This window comes from Eulemur rufifrons, chromosome 6, assembly GCF_041146395.1.
Source record: "Eulemur rufifrons isolate Redbay chromosome 6, OSU_ERuf_1, whole genome shotgun sequence".
Lineage (NCBI taxonomy): Eukaryota > Metazoa > Chordata > Mammalia > Primates > Lemuridae > Eulemur > Eulemur rufifrons.
This window is the reverse complement of record NC_090988.1, coordinates 22,419,399-22,433,687: the sequence shown is the minus strand read 5'-3', so window position 1 is coordinate 22,433,687 and position 14,289 is coordinate 22,419,399. Positions and strand designations below refer to the sequence as shown.

The window sequence follows — 14,289 nt, the reverse complement described above, 5'->3', positions numbered from 1 at the left end:
ATAGGAGGTACTCAACAAATATTTGTTAAATAAATGCAAGAGTGGAAATTATCATTTACATAATTATTAATACTTAGGAATGCCAATAATGTTGACTGGGTCTAAATTATTGGGACATGCTGTTAATACTACGAATGACAATTTTTCATCTGTTTCTTTCTCCCTCCTGAACAGGTCTATAATTCAGCAGCCAGCTCTTTCCCTCGAAGATTTGTTTTGCCCTTAAATGTCAGTTTGAATGCCCCTGAGGGAGAGAACCTCAGTCCATTGTCCTATTCTTCAGCCAGTGCTGTGAAACAGGCTGATGGAAAGGTATGCTATGAAAGGACATTAGACTAAGACTAATGTTAGTAAGTCTAACTTTACTTTGATGTTACTTTATTCATTGACTGTTCTCCACAATGTTTAGTGCTCAATAAGTTCCATCGCATTCAGCTGAGCCTGGAATAGTGTTTGCCTAAGAATCGCAAAAACTGGGTGGGAATGAACACCATGTTTATCTTCCTTCGTGTGTTTTGAAACAGAGATATGCAACTTTCTAATGGTTGTGGGATGTGTAAGCATTTGAAATTGGCACTCGTAATTCCTACCTTTTAGATAATATGTGCTTACCACAGGCTTATCATTGTACAGCTATCAGTGTCTTAGCTTTAGTAAAATAAAAAGCGTATTTCCACCTCCTATGCCATTGGACGGCTTATTCACAAAACCTGATAATCTTTTATGCATCCATATGTATGATGGAAAGTGGAAAAATATTAAAAAAGACATAGAAACTCAGTGTCCAAGCCCTGTCACAAACTTTATAGAGTATTAGTGCTCTCACTGACCTACTTAATTCTCCTTGAGAATTAAGCAACCACTACAGATCCCTTTGGAATCTCTTTTAGATCTGGTGCTCTCATGAGAATCTACATCACGAGGACCTAGAGGAGGAAGGGGGCATTGAATTTCCCCAGATCAACTATGGCCAATTCAGTGGCAAAAAGTATCATTTCTTCTATGGCTGTGGCTTTCGGCATTTGGTGGGGGATTCTCTGATCAAGGTTGACGTGGTGAACAAGACACTGAAGGTGATGATTCTTCCCTTTGAATTAGTTTGTTTTGTTTAAGGTTGCTCTTGAGATCCTTTAATATTTAAGCAGCTCAGCCATTTTCTTTTATTAAGTTTGAAAACCATGAAATCATCTATGTTAGGGGCATGTTCCCTGTAGGGAATCTAAATGGACCCCAAGCCCAGAAGAATAATTCTATGCTTGATCTTGGATCTTGATGTTAATTTGGGAGAAACCATGGGGTTAAGTTTCTTGGGATACCTATATTTCAGGTTGGTGGGAAATTAAAATCACATAAATTATGTTTGATGGTGATGGAATCTGGGGCTGCAAAATCTCCCTCTCTTTCTTTCCTATATTCAATTCAGCAAGCCTGATTATTTTACTGTTGGAATATTTCCATTGACAGCCAAATTCATGCTTGGAGTGACAAAAGCTATAGAAAGCTTCCTGCTCACAACTGGCCTTTTATCAAATACCTTTTTGGGAACTTGCAGGTTTGGAGAGAAGATGGCTATTATCCCTCAGAACCTGTTTTTGTTCCACTACCCGGAGCCACTGAAGAAGATAGTGGGGTCATTCTTTCTGTGGTGATTACACCCAACCAGGTAAATGTATTTCCCTGTCATGGTCAGAAGGAAAAGTAGCACTGTGCCATCTGATAGATCAAGGATGCATACTGATGCTGTCCATAGTTTACTTTGATTCCAATATGGCATTTTCTCCTTTCTCTTCCCCTCCTTACTATTTACATACCCTTTATCACAATTCATATTTTGTTATTGTTTTAAAGTTCTATTTGTAAGACCATAATAATAATTTACATTTGCATATGGATTTGTTATTTACAAATTACTTTCATATATATTATGTAGTCATCAAAACAACTTTGTGGGATACCATTTTTACAACATGTGGCATTTGTAATGTAAAGAAGTTGAAAGAGACTTGCGTGGGATCTCATAGTGGTAAAACCAGTAATATTTTATTTTATTTTTTTTGAGACAGGGTCTCACTCTGTTGTCCAGGCTAGAGTGCAGTGGCATGGTCATAGCTCACTGCAACCTCCAATGCCTGGGCTCAAGCGATCCTTTGCTTCAGCCTCCCGAGAAACTGGGAATACAGGCATGTAACACCATGCCTGGCTAATTTTTAAATTTTTTTGTAGAGACAGAGTCTCGGCTATGTTGCTCAGGCTGGTCTCAAACTCCTGGCCTCAAGTAATCCTCCCGCCTGGGCCTCCCAAAGTGCTAGGATTATAGGCATCAGCCACCGTGCCTGGGCTAAAGCCAGTATTTAAATCTAAGTCTTCTGAGTTCCAGTCTAATGTTCATACTGCCATCTGTGTTGCCAATTTCAATGAAATGACCTCAAAGTCCAATATCATAAGCCCTGGCCTAGTGTCTTAATAATGTTATTTACTACCTGACTTTTTACTTAGTGCAATCTTATGACAAATAGGTTGACTTTGAATACCAGCTTTGATCAATTGTAGGTGGCTTCCTGGGGTGTAGAATTCTGAGGCCTTTTAGTGGGAAAAGTGTTGTGATCAATTAGTGATTTCTGCCATGGGCCTACGGGACTTTGTCCTCATGTCATGCACTTGCCACTCCTGTAATTAGATCAGGGCAAATCTCTGTCTGCCTTGCAGTGCTGCCCTTTGAATAGCTCCAAAGTAACACAAAATGGAGGCATTTCTAATTTGGAAGAAAGAGTTTCTAATATATGTCTCTTAGGAGATTGGAAAGGAGCAGGCAAAAAGGTCATTAAACTCAAAGAAATCCTGTGAAGGTGACTGATATAACAACTTACTTTCTTTGCGCTAGGTATGAACTTCTTTAGCCATGACTTCCTTTTCAGCCCAGTTCAGCGATTCAGAAAACATTCAGTGAGTGGATGGGCAAGGCACTGTGTTAGGTGCCAGGGTAGATACTAAGATGTGCAAGACCTGGTCTCACCATTAGGAATTTTATAGCCCAGTCGAGGAGACAGACAGATTTTTGACTTAAAAAAGAAGGAATTTTCAGTGCTGTTTTTCCTTTTCTAGAATGAAAGCAATTTCCTCCTAGTGTTGGATGCCAAGAATTTTGAAGAACTGGGCCGAGCAGAGGTACCTGTGCAAATGCCTTATGGGTTCCATGGCATCTTCATACCCATCTGATAGCACAACCACAAGGTCTGGAAACTAAGTTTAAAACCAATGCTCTATACAAAAAGAGAGCAAAAATGGCACCCTACCTCCCAAACCATAGACATTTGGTGTTAAATTTCTATTAAACAGAATTCATGAGATAATTATGGTTTTATTTTTTCTTAAGGCTCTTCCTTGAAATCATTAAGGATGTGTTGATACAACTTTTTGAGTTGAGTTTTAAGTTTACTTTTATTGGATGTATCTTCCTCTAGGTAATAATAAGAATACATGAAAGAAAAACTAAAACTGGGTCATTACCACCATCAGACAGGTGGGTGACAGAGGTCCTAGGAGGAGAAATACAAATGATCATAGGTAGTAGACTTTGAATACAGATCAGAAGAGCACCTTGTTCTTTTCATCACAGTCTGCTTATTACCTGTGGTCCCTAACGTACTCAGAGGATAGGAAGCCAGCTATATCATGTTTAGAGGCTTCTTCTAAACTGGCTGTTTCTCTGCTGTCCACAGCAGCTGCTACTACAGCTGCACAACCCTCCTATGGACCACCCACTACCACTCCCCACCCCGCCCCCATCCCCACCTTGGGAGGTGGTTGTTTTGAGGGACATCACTAAAATCAGGCACTTCTCCAGGGGTATAGTCCTCCCTAGACTGGTGAAAAGCCAGTAGTTCTTCATTTAATTGGGCAACAGGTGGCACTAGAGACCACATAATCTCTACCTTTCTAAACCCCACCAGTTTTCACCAACAGCCCTTAAACCACACTCTTACCAACACCCTGGAAATCCCTCATTCACTCTTCCTTCAGCTACACTCCCTCCCCCCAGCTGAACTCCACTCCTGGACTGCCTATGCTTCCTCTGCATGGGGCATGTTGCTGGAGAAGGGCCCCAGACGTATCATTTGGGGCACCTAAGAACTCGAGGTTAGGCTTTCTACACAGTCCTGGACCAACAGAGTCAGTTTCTGCTCTAATTTTCCTTTAGAGTTATTTCAAATGTCAGAAACCCTATCTTCTTTAGTGATGTGTTCCAGACATCCAAATGCTGGGGTTTGCATTGTGGCAGTAAAGCAAAAGGGCTAAGTTCTATGTCTGGGTTTGTGAGCTACAGACCAGAGCAGCAGGTTTAGGATGGCGAGAAGATGCCGAAACAGAACTAATACAGCAGATGTGGGAACACAGCACCTCAGGTAACCACGAGAATGTAAGTCCCCCTGTGTTTCACAGAAGTCCCTGAAAAGGCATTCATTGTACTTCTTCAGACCAAACATGGAAATTTGATCTATTTTATTTTGATCCGAAGGGTTTAGGAGAGACTCTGGTTGACTTCTGGGAAGCATACAGATCTGTTGTGTCTTTCCTCTGTTTATAAATCTTTATCTCAACACACAGGGAGTGAAGTTCAGACATATAAAGGTTAGCAATATAATCATAAGATTTTTGACCTAATGATACCTGAATTCTGCCTTGGCCCTGCTATCTGTAAGGTTCTTGAAGGAAAAGACAAAAAAAGATCAATAGCATTTTATAATCTAGGCACATATGCCTGGTATTCCAATGCAGAAAGTTCTGGTAAAATTGATTGAGCATATGACCATAGCTCAAAGCGTAGGCTGGGTCTATTCCTGTCCCTAAGCCCAACTCTTACCAGAGACTCAAGGAAAGGGAGTGTGCAGTGTACAACTGAGGGGAAAAGGGAGAGACAGGTAGGCAGCTCCTGGGGCAGCTTACTCCATAAAGGGGCGGGTCACAGGGTGAGAAGCAGAAGAGAATGTGAATTAGATGGCCAGGCCTTCTTGGTGTGGGCAGTGGTGGGGGCAAATTTTGGCTCAGTTTTTTTTTTTTTTTTTCTGAGCATGGCACCAGAGAGTAAGCGACAACCATGTGTGGGACTTTTTAACATGTTGTGAGCCTCCTGTGAGTAAACAAGACCCAAACAGTGCCTGGAAATGTGAGGCAAGCAGATGAAAATTCTCTTCTCTTGGGGAGGAGCTAGAAAGGAGACAGGAGGGGGCGGAGCCTCCTTCCTTTAAACTTAACATGGTGTTCAAGGCCCTTTCATAATTTGGTCCCCAATGTCTCCAGTCCTGTCTCTCAACTGTCTTCGCATTGTAGCCGAGTTTGTCAATATACACTAAAACAAGGAGCACCTTTCCACATTTCATTTGCTTACACTATCTTCTCTTCTTCAAATTCCCTTCTCATCTACCTGGTAAACTTTAAAATCCAGCTCAAGGGTCATCCCATCTTTGAAGCCTTCTTTTACTTTCTGAGCCAGCATTTGTTTTTTAGTTTGTCATGATATTATTCTGAGTTTGGCTCCCCCGCTCAGTTGAATTTCATGAAGACAGGGACCATGTGTTTGTTATTCATCCTTGCATGTGGCATTTAGTTGTTGATAAGTAAACATTTTTTTCTTTAGTGTGTGAATGAGGACCGGAAGGGGATGGATATGGGGGCTCCCTTGCCAATATGTATCCATTTGAGTACCTTATGGGATCTCTTAATAGAAGTTAGCTTTCTGTGATTCAAAGATTTCACTGAAAAAAGAAAGAAAAAAAAGAAGTTAGCCTTCCGAGACAAAAAAAGCCAAGCACAAAGCCAGTAAATATTGCATCAGTGAAGTGGGAGCTACATCTAAATGGCTGAAAGCTTATATAATGTCTTATATTTCTACTACCCCATGCTTTTATCTTCCTTTTGTAAATATACAGAAAACTTCCTAGTCCATTATTAATCACTGACTTGTCCTGCTTTTCATCATTTGATTTTTCTCACATGCAATGTAAACTATCCACTCTAGTGCCTGGAACAGTGCCAGTCACATAGTAGATGCCCCATAAATATTTAATGAAAGAATGAATGGAGGCAAGAGGTGACACGGTATTGGGAACTATATACAGTTTGGACACTCTTGTAAGTAGATGGAAGAAACAAGATCCTTTCACTCTCAAGGTGTCTACACTGGCCAGAGAATTGCTAACGTGTGTGTTGAGGGGTGCATGTGTTCACACTATACCAACCCAAAGTGATAAATGGGTACAGGCATACTTATGGATAAGGATGGCTTTAGAATTTCCCTTAGTAAGAATCATTACACAACAGTACAAAGGTAGATTGATATCTGAAACCCACATGGTTCTACTCGTGCTCTCCAATTTCCTGCTCCTTTTATGCTGTAAGTAGACTATGGCTCTGGGGCTCATTTGATAGAATAACTGACTAGCCACTGGAGCTTTCTGTTGTAACTAACCGGGGGCTTATTAAAAGGGAGTGGGGGGCAGGCTCAAAGAGGTCACTCGAGGACTCAAAAGTGCCCAGACTGGCCCTAGACGCGTGGCGTGACCTCCGGCTGAGCAGACATAAAAGTCAAGGACACTAAGTCCCCAGCCACCTTGACCGCTCCAAGGTCAATTAGCTTAGGAAGCCTAGCCATCGGAAGAGATTCAGGTAGGGACCGACGCCTGTAACTGCCTGCCGAGGCCGGGATTGGCCGGAGCCCAAGCGGAAGCGCGCTTCCGGGAGCGCGCAAGCTCGCACTGCGCAGGTGCGGAGGGAGGCGGTGCCGGCTGAGGCGCGCGGAGGCTCCTGGAAGATGAGCGCTGCGGGGCGCGGCGGGCACCGCTGGGCACGAGTGTCCCGCTGCATCTCCTTCAGCGCGAGCCACCGGCTGTACAGGTAGGGTGTGCCCACAGGTGCCAAAGGTTGGAGGCGGGCGCCTGTCCGCGGCTAACGTCACCGGGGGCGGGGCCTGGAGGCGTGCTTACGTGCGCGTGGGCGAGCTCTGGGGTGGGTGGGGGGCCTGTGCTGGGGGCAGGGCGGACAACGGCAGGGGGCGCGCTGGGCGCCGGGTCGGGCAAAGGACGAGAATCCCTATGGCAGCTAGAGTTGGCCGCGCCCTGGAGGCGGCAGTGCAACTTGGTGGTTCGTGGTGCCGAGTGTGCTGGGAGACTGGCCTGGGTTCGGAGCCCACACCCAGCTCAGTGACCCGAAGCAACTTCTTTGTCCCTCAGAGCCCCTTGGTTTAGCTCAAAGGGTTGCTGTGAAGGTCAACGCAGTTAAACTTGCCCAGGTTACACAGTACGTCGTACACTCAATGTATGTTAGCTCATATAATATGCCAGGAGCATTAACGACTGTATCTAATATAATTACAATAAGGCAAGTTTTATCTCCTTTTCACGAAAGATAAAATGAGCCCGGATGTTAAGTTTCCTGTGCAAGCAGCACAGTTGGGATTTGACCCCCCAGCACGCAGACTGCTTGAACTCACTGAAGAGTCGATTGCAAGTTCCAGTCTCTGAGCCTCCGTTTCCTCCCCTGTGAAATAATAATCATTTCTGTCTAACGGGATTCATCCATTCATTCGCTGGACGAGGGTTTGTTTCTTGCTTATAAGGTTTTGTGCTAGGTAACATAGGTGCAGAATGGATCATGTCTGGAGCGTTTACAATCTGGCCACATTTGTGGACAGTAAAGTGAGAGAACTAAAGACTTTAGCACTTAAATGCAAGAAGTGGATGGAGCAGGAGAAAGTGAGGGTCTAGTAAAGAGGCTCTCAGAAAGAAAGGGGCTGTATAATAGGAAGCTCAGATATACGACCGCCGTAAGGCCTCATAGAAGATGCAAAGTTGATCGGGCAGGAATAGGTATAAAAATTCAATTAGTAAATTGTTTTCTGTCTAAAACAACAACTAAATGTTGTAATTTTAAAATTTCACTTAATCTGAGTATCCCTCAATAGATTGGTAAAGTTGTCATTAGGCAGCAGTTGCATAATAAAGAATGATTGTTAAAGAGGATACTTATCAGGTAGTAATGAGATTAAAAAAATTTCTTTTTCTGGATGAGTAGTTTAGCTTCTGAAAGGAACGAGATTTTATGCCACTTGAGGACAAGCATGTTCTTGTTTATTATTATATGTTCTTGCTTCATTCAGTGCCTGCCTAATACCTTGTAGGTATTCAGTAAATGTTTGTTGAATCGAAAAGTGGAAGAACCTTTAGCAGACCAGGTGGAATCTTATTGAATGTAAGGTTTGTATATGCTCGTTTGTGTAGTACAGTAGTCTAATTAGGGAGCACACACTGGTTTATGATTTATAGCTGAGTAATGAAATCAAAGTGATTTATGACTCCCCATTTGGTAAGCTAAAGTAATAATAAATTGTGAAACTTTTCAAACACCAGAGTAAATAATAAATGTAGGGAACAGAGAAAGGGTTTTGAGTGCGTTACTTGTGTCATGACGATTTTTTTTTTTTTTTGGTCAGTAAATCTCTGGGTGATGAAGAAAACTTGAAACTGTTTGGGAAATGCAACAATCCAAATGGCCATGGGCACAATTATAAAGGTGAGAGCCTCAAAAAGCAGCTACGTAAGCTGTAGAGTTTAACAGCATGTGGCATGATAGCGTAAAAAAGATCAGACAAGGTGTCAGAAGTTAGAATTTCTAGTTACTGCCTCTTACTTGATCTATGATATCTCAATCACAGTGTACTCACTTATCATGTAATACCTAATGATATTTGTGTGGAACTAAAAAATATATACATTTATAAAAGTTATTTGTAAAGCACTGATCATCAAGATTTTTCAAATACTTCATATAAGCATTTGTTAATTTGCAAAGCGTTACTGTAAGCTGTGTATATATTTATGTGAGTAAAGGGATGAGAGTTTAAGACAAAGTGGTAGTTTTGCTTGCCCAGAAGGGCACTGCCCAATATTGGATCAGCTTTGTGTGTAGCTGTACACCTGCATGTGCATTTTCTACTTTTACAGATTGAGCAGCATCTTGATCCTCCCTAGCACAAGATCATAATGATACCCTTTTTGTCCTTGGCTAAGTTCCTCTGCTTAGCCAAAGCTCCTACTATGCTCCTTTGTCTTGGTTAAGTCTTGCTTTTGTTGATAAAGATCTTAACTAAAGGAACATGTTTTGGGGAAAATATACATGTAGCTTTGGGAGACAGAGATCTAATAATTTATGTTGCTAACTTGTCGTTGGATGTTAATCTGTTGAATGTCATGCTGTTTTTTTGGTGTTTTGTTTTCTTTCCCATAGTTGTGGTGACAGTACATGGAGAGGTATGTGCTTAAAATATCTGTGTGGTTTGTGCAAATCACCCTCTTTCAGCCAATGTGGTGGATTCTGTATTGAAAACTTCTGTACCGATCAGTATTGCCTCACTGCTGGGCTTTGTGTGTGTGGTGAGCTGCTACCATTCTGGGCTTCTCCTCTCCCTAAGTGTTGTCTTTAATGTGCTAAGTGTGTCTCTAATGTGGACATTAAAGAAGAGCCGTACAATGAAAAGGATGCTTGAAGTACATGGTGCGTTGTGCTGAGATCAGTGATCATCTCTGGGAGGAAGCAAATGTAGGCACAATCTCTGCACATTGAACAGCCTTTACTAATTTGCCAGTGGTTTAAATATGGAGAGGCTATTAGAGTAATAGTCACCTTTGTTTATTCTTCAGATTGATCCTGTAACTGGAATGATTATGAATTTGACCGACCTCAAAAAATATATGGAGGTAATGGCATGTTGGGTGCTTTTTATCTGCTGTCCCCTGAATATATTAATAATATTTAGTGCCCCCCCACCTCCTCAACCAGTTATCTTCTGAGGTTCCATGACTTGTGAGTAGCATTGGGTGTGGGAGCGGGGGAGTAGTTGGAGGCACTATTCTTATGGCCTTCTGAAGGTGTTCAGGTGACTCAATGGAAATTAGTCACAGTTGCGTTACAGTCATGAGAAGAAATGAATATGCTCACCTTGTATTCCTTGTTGTAATATCCTGCTTTCCTTCATTTATCAAAATGTACTCTTCTTTCAAGACACAGCTTTTTCCTTGAAGCTTTCTGTTTCTTCTCTCGATATTCCTTGTACCTTTGATCATAGATTTTACCACCACCTTGTCTTCTTCACCTGGCTGTATTGTAAATTCATTGGGGCAGTACATAGCCATAACACACAAGGAGGTGTTCGATAAAGAATTTAGGATTGCATCATTGTAGAATTCTTGCATTGTAAGGGACTTTAGAGATTATCCAAACTGATTTCTTCATTGCATAGATTAAGATTGAGAGATGCTGAACAGTTAACTAACTTGCCCAAGGTCATGTGGTTAGTCATTTGCAAAGCTGGGAGTAGATTTCTTTCCATCCAGCTGTTTGTATTATGCCATCATTTCACCTGTTCTTCACTTCAGCTCTGCAACTTGGTATTGTTCTAAAATTTGACATTTGTTTCATTAAAATGATATTAGTAATCATTACTTCTTTCACATTACTTATTACCCGTATATTCAATAAATTTGTCTACTTTATATCAGTTTTTGAGCTAAGTACCAGGAAAACAAAGTTGAATGAGACACAGCCCACAGAGTATATACATTACTTTTTCTAGGAGGTAAAGAATAGTAATTTCTCAATAACTGTCGATTGAATAACTGAATAAGAGAATAAGTGAAAGAACAAACAGCACTGTACTCAAAATACTTTAGGAAAGTTATAAAGACAGAGTTCTTGCATTTACTGCGGACATAAATTAAATATACTCAAAGTGTTGTACAATATCAGACAACAATGTAAGAGATCTCAAGTAAACATGACTAAATATTAGAAGAGGGGTTCTCTATGCTTTTTTCCTACTTTTGTATACCTGAAGGACACTACACATTCCTATTAGTAAAATTGGCTCTTCATGGCATATAAAATGAAGTTAGAGCCCTGTAAATGGCACTGGGACATCCCTGGTGGCTGCAGGGCTAGTAGTGGAGTGTTTCATTTTTCTCGGGCCCCTGGGAGAAGCACTGAGTCCTGTCATGTCTCCTGGGAGGAGACAGGACAGCTGAGCCCTTCTCAGATGGTCAGGGGCTTCCAGAAGTGCTCAGGTGTGTTTCTTAAGGCGCCATATGTGAAGAAGTAGGCCTGTGACCATTTAAAACCCCAAAGCTGAATCTCTTTTTGAGCAGTTGCAGAACGCAGCCATTGCAGCAGACAGGAGTGGGCAGAACTCTTGTTGACCAGGGCATTGTTGGCTCTCCTGCTACCAGGATGGCTTAGCCCCTGTAGCCTGTGGTGTTTGGAGGACATGTCTGAAAAATACTCTCAAAGACACCAGCTGTGACCTTCTGTGGCTAATGGTTTGTGCAGCAGCCAGCAACAGTGATACCTATTGTAGTCCAAGTTTGTAAAACACACCAAATATTGCTGTTCACACTAGGCACTAACCAACTCTGGAAAAGATGCACCAAGATGTCACTTTTCCAAGCTGTTTTGCTTCTACCTAAGCTTTTGTCCATCGTTAGCCACCAAAACTGTGAATGTGCAAGTTACTGTTGCTGATGGGTCCTTCTTGGACAGGTGCTGCTGCAAACAGGCTCTCGTCTCTTTCCACAGTACATCAGAAGTGCTGCTACTAAGAGACAACAATTCCCTGCCTCTGGGCCTCTGCAGGCCTGTTCTGAGGAGCCCCCCACTTCTGTGAGCTCCTGAGGGACCCTGCCCAGCACCTGCTGGGGAGTGGCGTCAGTTTGGTTCCAGGTTCTACATGGCCTTTGCATACACAGCATGTTCATGGCCCAGCCTAAAGTAATTCTTATCACCTCCTCATGTGAAGGCAGCCATCGTCATTCTGGCTGGAGCCCCCCAGCCTTGACATGTCCCCTGGGCCAGCCCTTCCTTGGGGCCTTCAGGAAAACAGAAGCTCCCCTCTCGCAGTGACTTCCCCTTGCCCTTCCTGGGGCTGCTAGGGGCACATCGCTATGTGCCGTGGAGTGAGCCTGGCTCTTGGTGACAGAATGACTCATTTGTTGGAAACGCACCTTGTTACCAGAGAAAATCCCCAGGCATCTGGGAACAAATCTATTTAGTTCCAATGTGAACTAGCCACAGGACAACTTTTTAATCAACTTACTAAGTTGGAGCAGTATAATGGCTCTTGCTGATTTTAGCAATGATAAAAGTGTGTTTTAAACACATAGTGTTAACTTTTATGAGGAAAAGGATCATAAAGAAGGTTAGTAGTGCACATGACTTAATTTTTCTATTAGATGGGCAAAAGTGGCTGTTTCTACACAGAACCCTTGGGTGTTGTTCTGTAAACATTTGTGGCCTGCCATGCTGCCCATGTCACCTCTGTCCTGCACATGATTTGGTTTGTGTAGCACCCTAATTTTCTCTGCACACAGATCCCTTCTTCTGTTCCTCTGTGGTTGACTCATTAGCGCCCCTGTCGGGGGATGGGAGGGAAGCGCCAGCCCTGCAGAAGAGGCTTCAATGGAGAAATTGGGACTGAAACTGAGATTTAAGATAAATCAAAGATATTTATTTTCTTGACATCCATGTGGAATATCCCTTCATTTGGTCTGTTTTAGCAGCTGTTTGATCTAAGACTTAATATTTTTATATGATTCTAGTTTTACTCAAGAAATGATCTCTGTTATTGTTATTAATGTACCCTTCTTGAAACCACACCATATGGAAAATTAGATTTTCCATATGCTTAGATGCTTAGATGCTTAGATTTTTTACAATAGCTAAAAGTGAAAACTTAGAATAAGGCAATTCAATCTTTGCTAATGATAAGGAAAAACATTATGTTAATATATATAAGCATTAGGGAGTAATAGTCTTTACATATTTATATTTTTTTCTCCTAGGATCCCAAGATCATTCTTAAATTACTCCTCATAGTAGAAATTTAGAACTATTTATATAATTTCAGTCTAGGTCTACTTTATAAAATGTAATGCTCACTGGGTCTTTGTTCTAATGATACTGTGGCATTGGTCCATAGGTGTGACTGTGTTATGGAAAAATATTTCTGCTGTCTCTTTGTACAGAATTCAAGAAGTGTTAAACTGAATTCTGAACCACAATGGCTTGTGTTATGAGAAAACTCCAGGAGTTCTCCTGTACTTTTTGGTTTCTCACCTTTTTACAGTCAGTAACAAGGATATCTAACTATTACAAAGAGCTGGGCCTGGCTTTATTTTACAACTTTAAACTTCATAAGATGCAGATCTAGTACTTAGAAGTATTGAGTTAGTAATTAAATGATAGGGTAAGATTTAGAGGCATAGGAGGAAAAATTTGGAATTTGAGTCTTAAATGGAATCAATTATTTTTTTCCTTTGTTTTGTTTCTAGGAGGCAATTATGAAGCCTCTTGATCATAAGAATCTGGATTTGGATGTGCCATACTTTGCAGATGTTGTGAGGTGGGTGTCACTGTCTTGCTTTATATAGATAGTAAGAAAGAAGAATTGATTCGAGCATGTTACTTTATCTAATTGCCATGTAATTTCTGAAGTTTTAGTTTAATGGTATCTTTCAAAACTAGAATTTCTGTTCTAAATATATGTGAAATTTTGTTTATTATTTGCATTTTGAACCTTTTTCCTTTCTTTTTTTCCTACAGCACAACTGAAAATGTAGCTGTATATATCTGGGAAAACCTCCAGAAAGTTCTTCCTATGGGAGTTCTTTATAAAGTAAAAGTGTATGAAACTGACAAAAATATAGTAGTTTATAAAGGAGAATAGCTCTTAGGGATTAACATTGTAGAAAGACTAATTTCATTCCATATTTGAAAAAGATCTTTATCCCCCTGGAATATTAAGCAGTACCACGTGATTGTCACACCTCCACCCTGTGCTCTGGACTGCCTGGTTTATTGAAATCATTGTAAGACCTGTTAAATCTTACAAACCAAACTTGTAATATATCCCGAATATCATTTAGAGAGTCTCTTATCTCTAGATTAAAAGTCACTTCATTTTTGTGAAATGTTTTGATGTGGAATTATTTGAAAGCAAAAGAAATCTGTTTTTGTTGTTTTCTCTATTATCTCATTTTTAGAATTTTTTTGGTATAATATAAATGGTAAAAATGTCTCATACAACTTAGAGTAGGCAAATCTTATAAAAAATAAAATTCAAGTGGCTACAAAGTCTGGAGACAATATATATTTTTTAATAGATTGAACTTCCTTGATTACTTCTTCTTGGGTATGCTAAAGGCACAAATTTATTCATTGAAAATTAGACACAAATCATCTGGGGCAATG

General features: G+C 41.0%; 2 protein-coding genes across 6 annotated transcripts in view; both read left to right on the top strand.

The window, feature by feature from the left end:
• The window catches only part of BCO2 (beta-carotene oxygenase 2), a 35,676-nt gene extending 32,348 nt beyond the window's left edge, over nucleotides 1–3,328 (top strand). For all 5 annotated transcript variants that reach the window (XM_069470888.1, XM_069470892.1, XM_069470890.1 and 2 more), the window contains 4 exons: nucleotides 175–312; nucleotides 891–1,073; nucleotides 1,553–1,663; nucleotides 3,103–3,328. In XM_069470888.1, coding sequence (XP_069326989.1) covers nucleotides 175–312; nucleotides 891–1,073; nucleotides 1,553–1,663; nucleotides 3,103–3,216 — 546 coding nt within the window. In that variant the 3' untranslated portion in view covers nucleotides 3,217–3,328. The remainder of the gene's footprint in view (nucleotides 1–174; nucleotides 313–890; nucleotides 1,074–1,552; nucleotides 1,664–3,102) is intronic.
• A 3,179-nt stretch (nucleotides 3,329–6,507) lies between these two features.
• Nucleotides 6,508–14,018, top strand: PTS (6-pyruvoyltetrahydropterin synthase). The gene is made up of 6 exons (XM_069468927.1): nucleotides 6,508–6,891; nucleotides 8,486–8,565; nucleotides 9,280–9,302; nucleotides 9,693–9,749; nucleotides 13,371–13,441; nucleotides 13,642–14,018. Exons 1-6 carry the CDS (start codon nucleotides 6,809–6,811, stop codon nucleotides 13,763–13,765), a joined length of 438 nt encoding a protein of 145 aa, XP_069325028.1. The 5' UTR covers nucleotides 6,508–6,808; the 3' UTR covers nucleotides 13,766–14,018.
• The last annotated feature ends 271 nt before the right edge of the window (nucleotides 14,019–14,289 follow it).

Excerpts from the sequence above, each read along its gene's own strand:
- PTS (XM_069468927.1), top strand. The coding sequence starts at position 6,809 with ATGAGCGCTGCGGGGCGCGGCGGGCACCGCTGGGCACGAGTGTCCCGC. Across the intron at positions 6,892-8,485 it reads GCGAGCCACCGGCTGTACAG|TAAATCTCTGGGTGATGAAG; the intron begins GTAGGGTGTGCC and ends TTTTTTGGTCAG. Across the intron at positions 9,303-9,692 it reads TGGTGACAGTACATGGAGAG|ATTGATCCTGTAACTGGAAT; the intron begins GTATGTGCTTAA and ends TTTATTCTTCAG.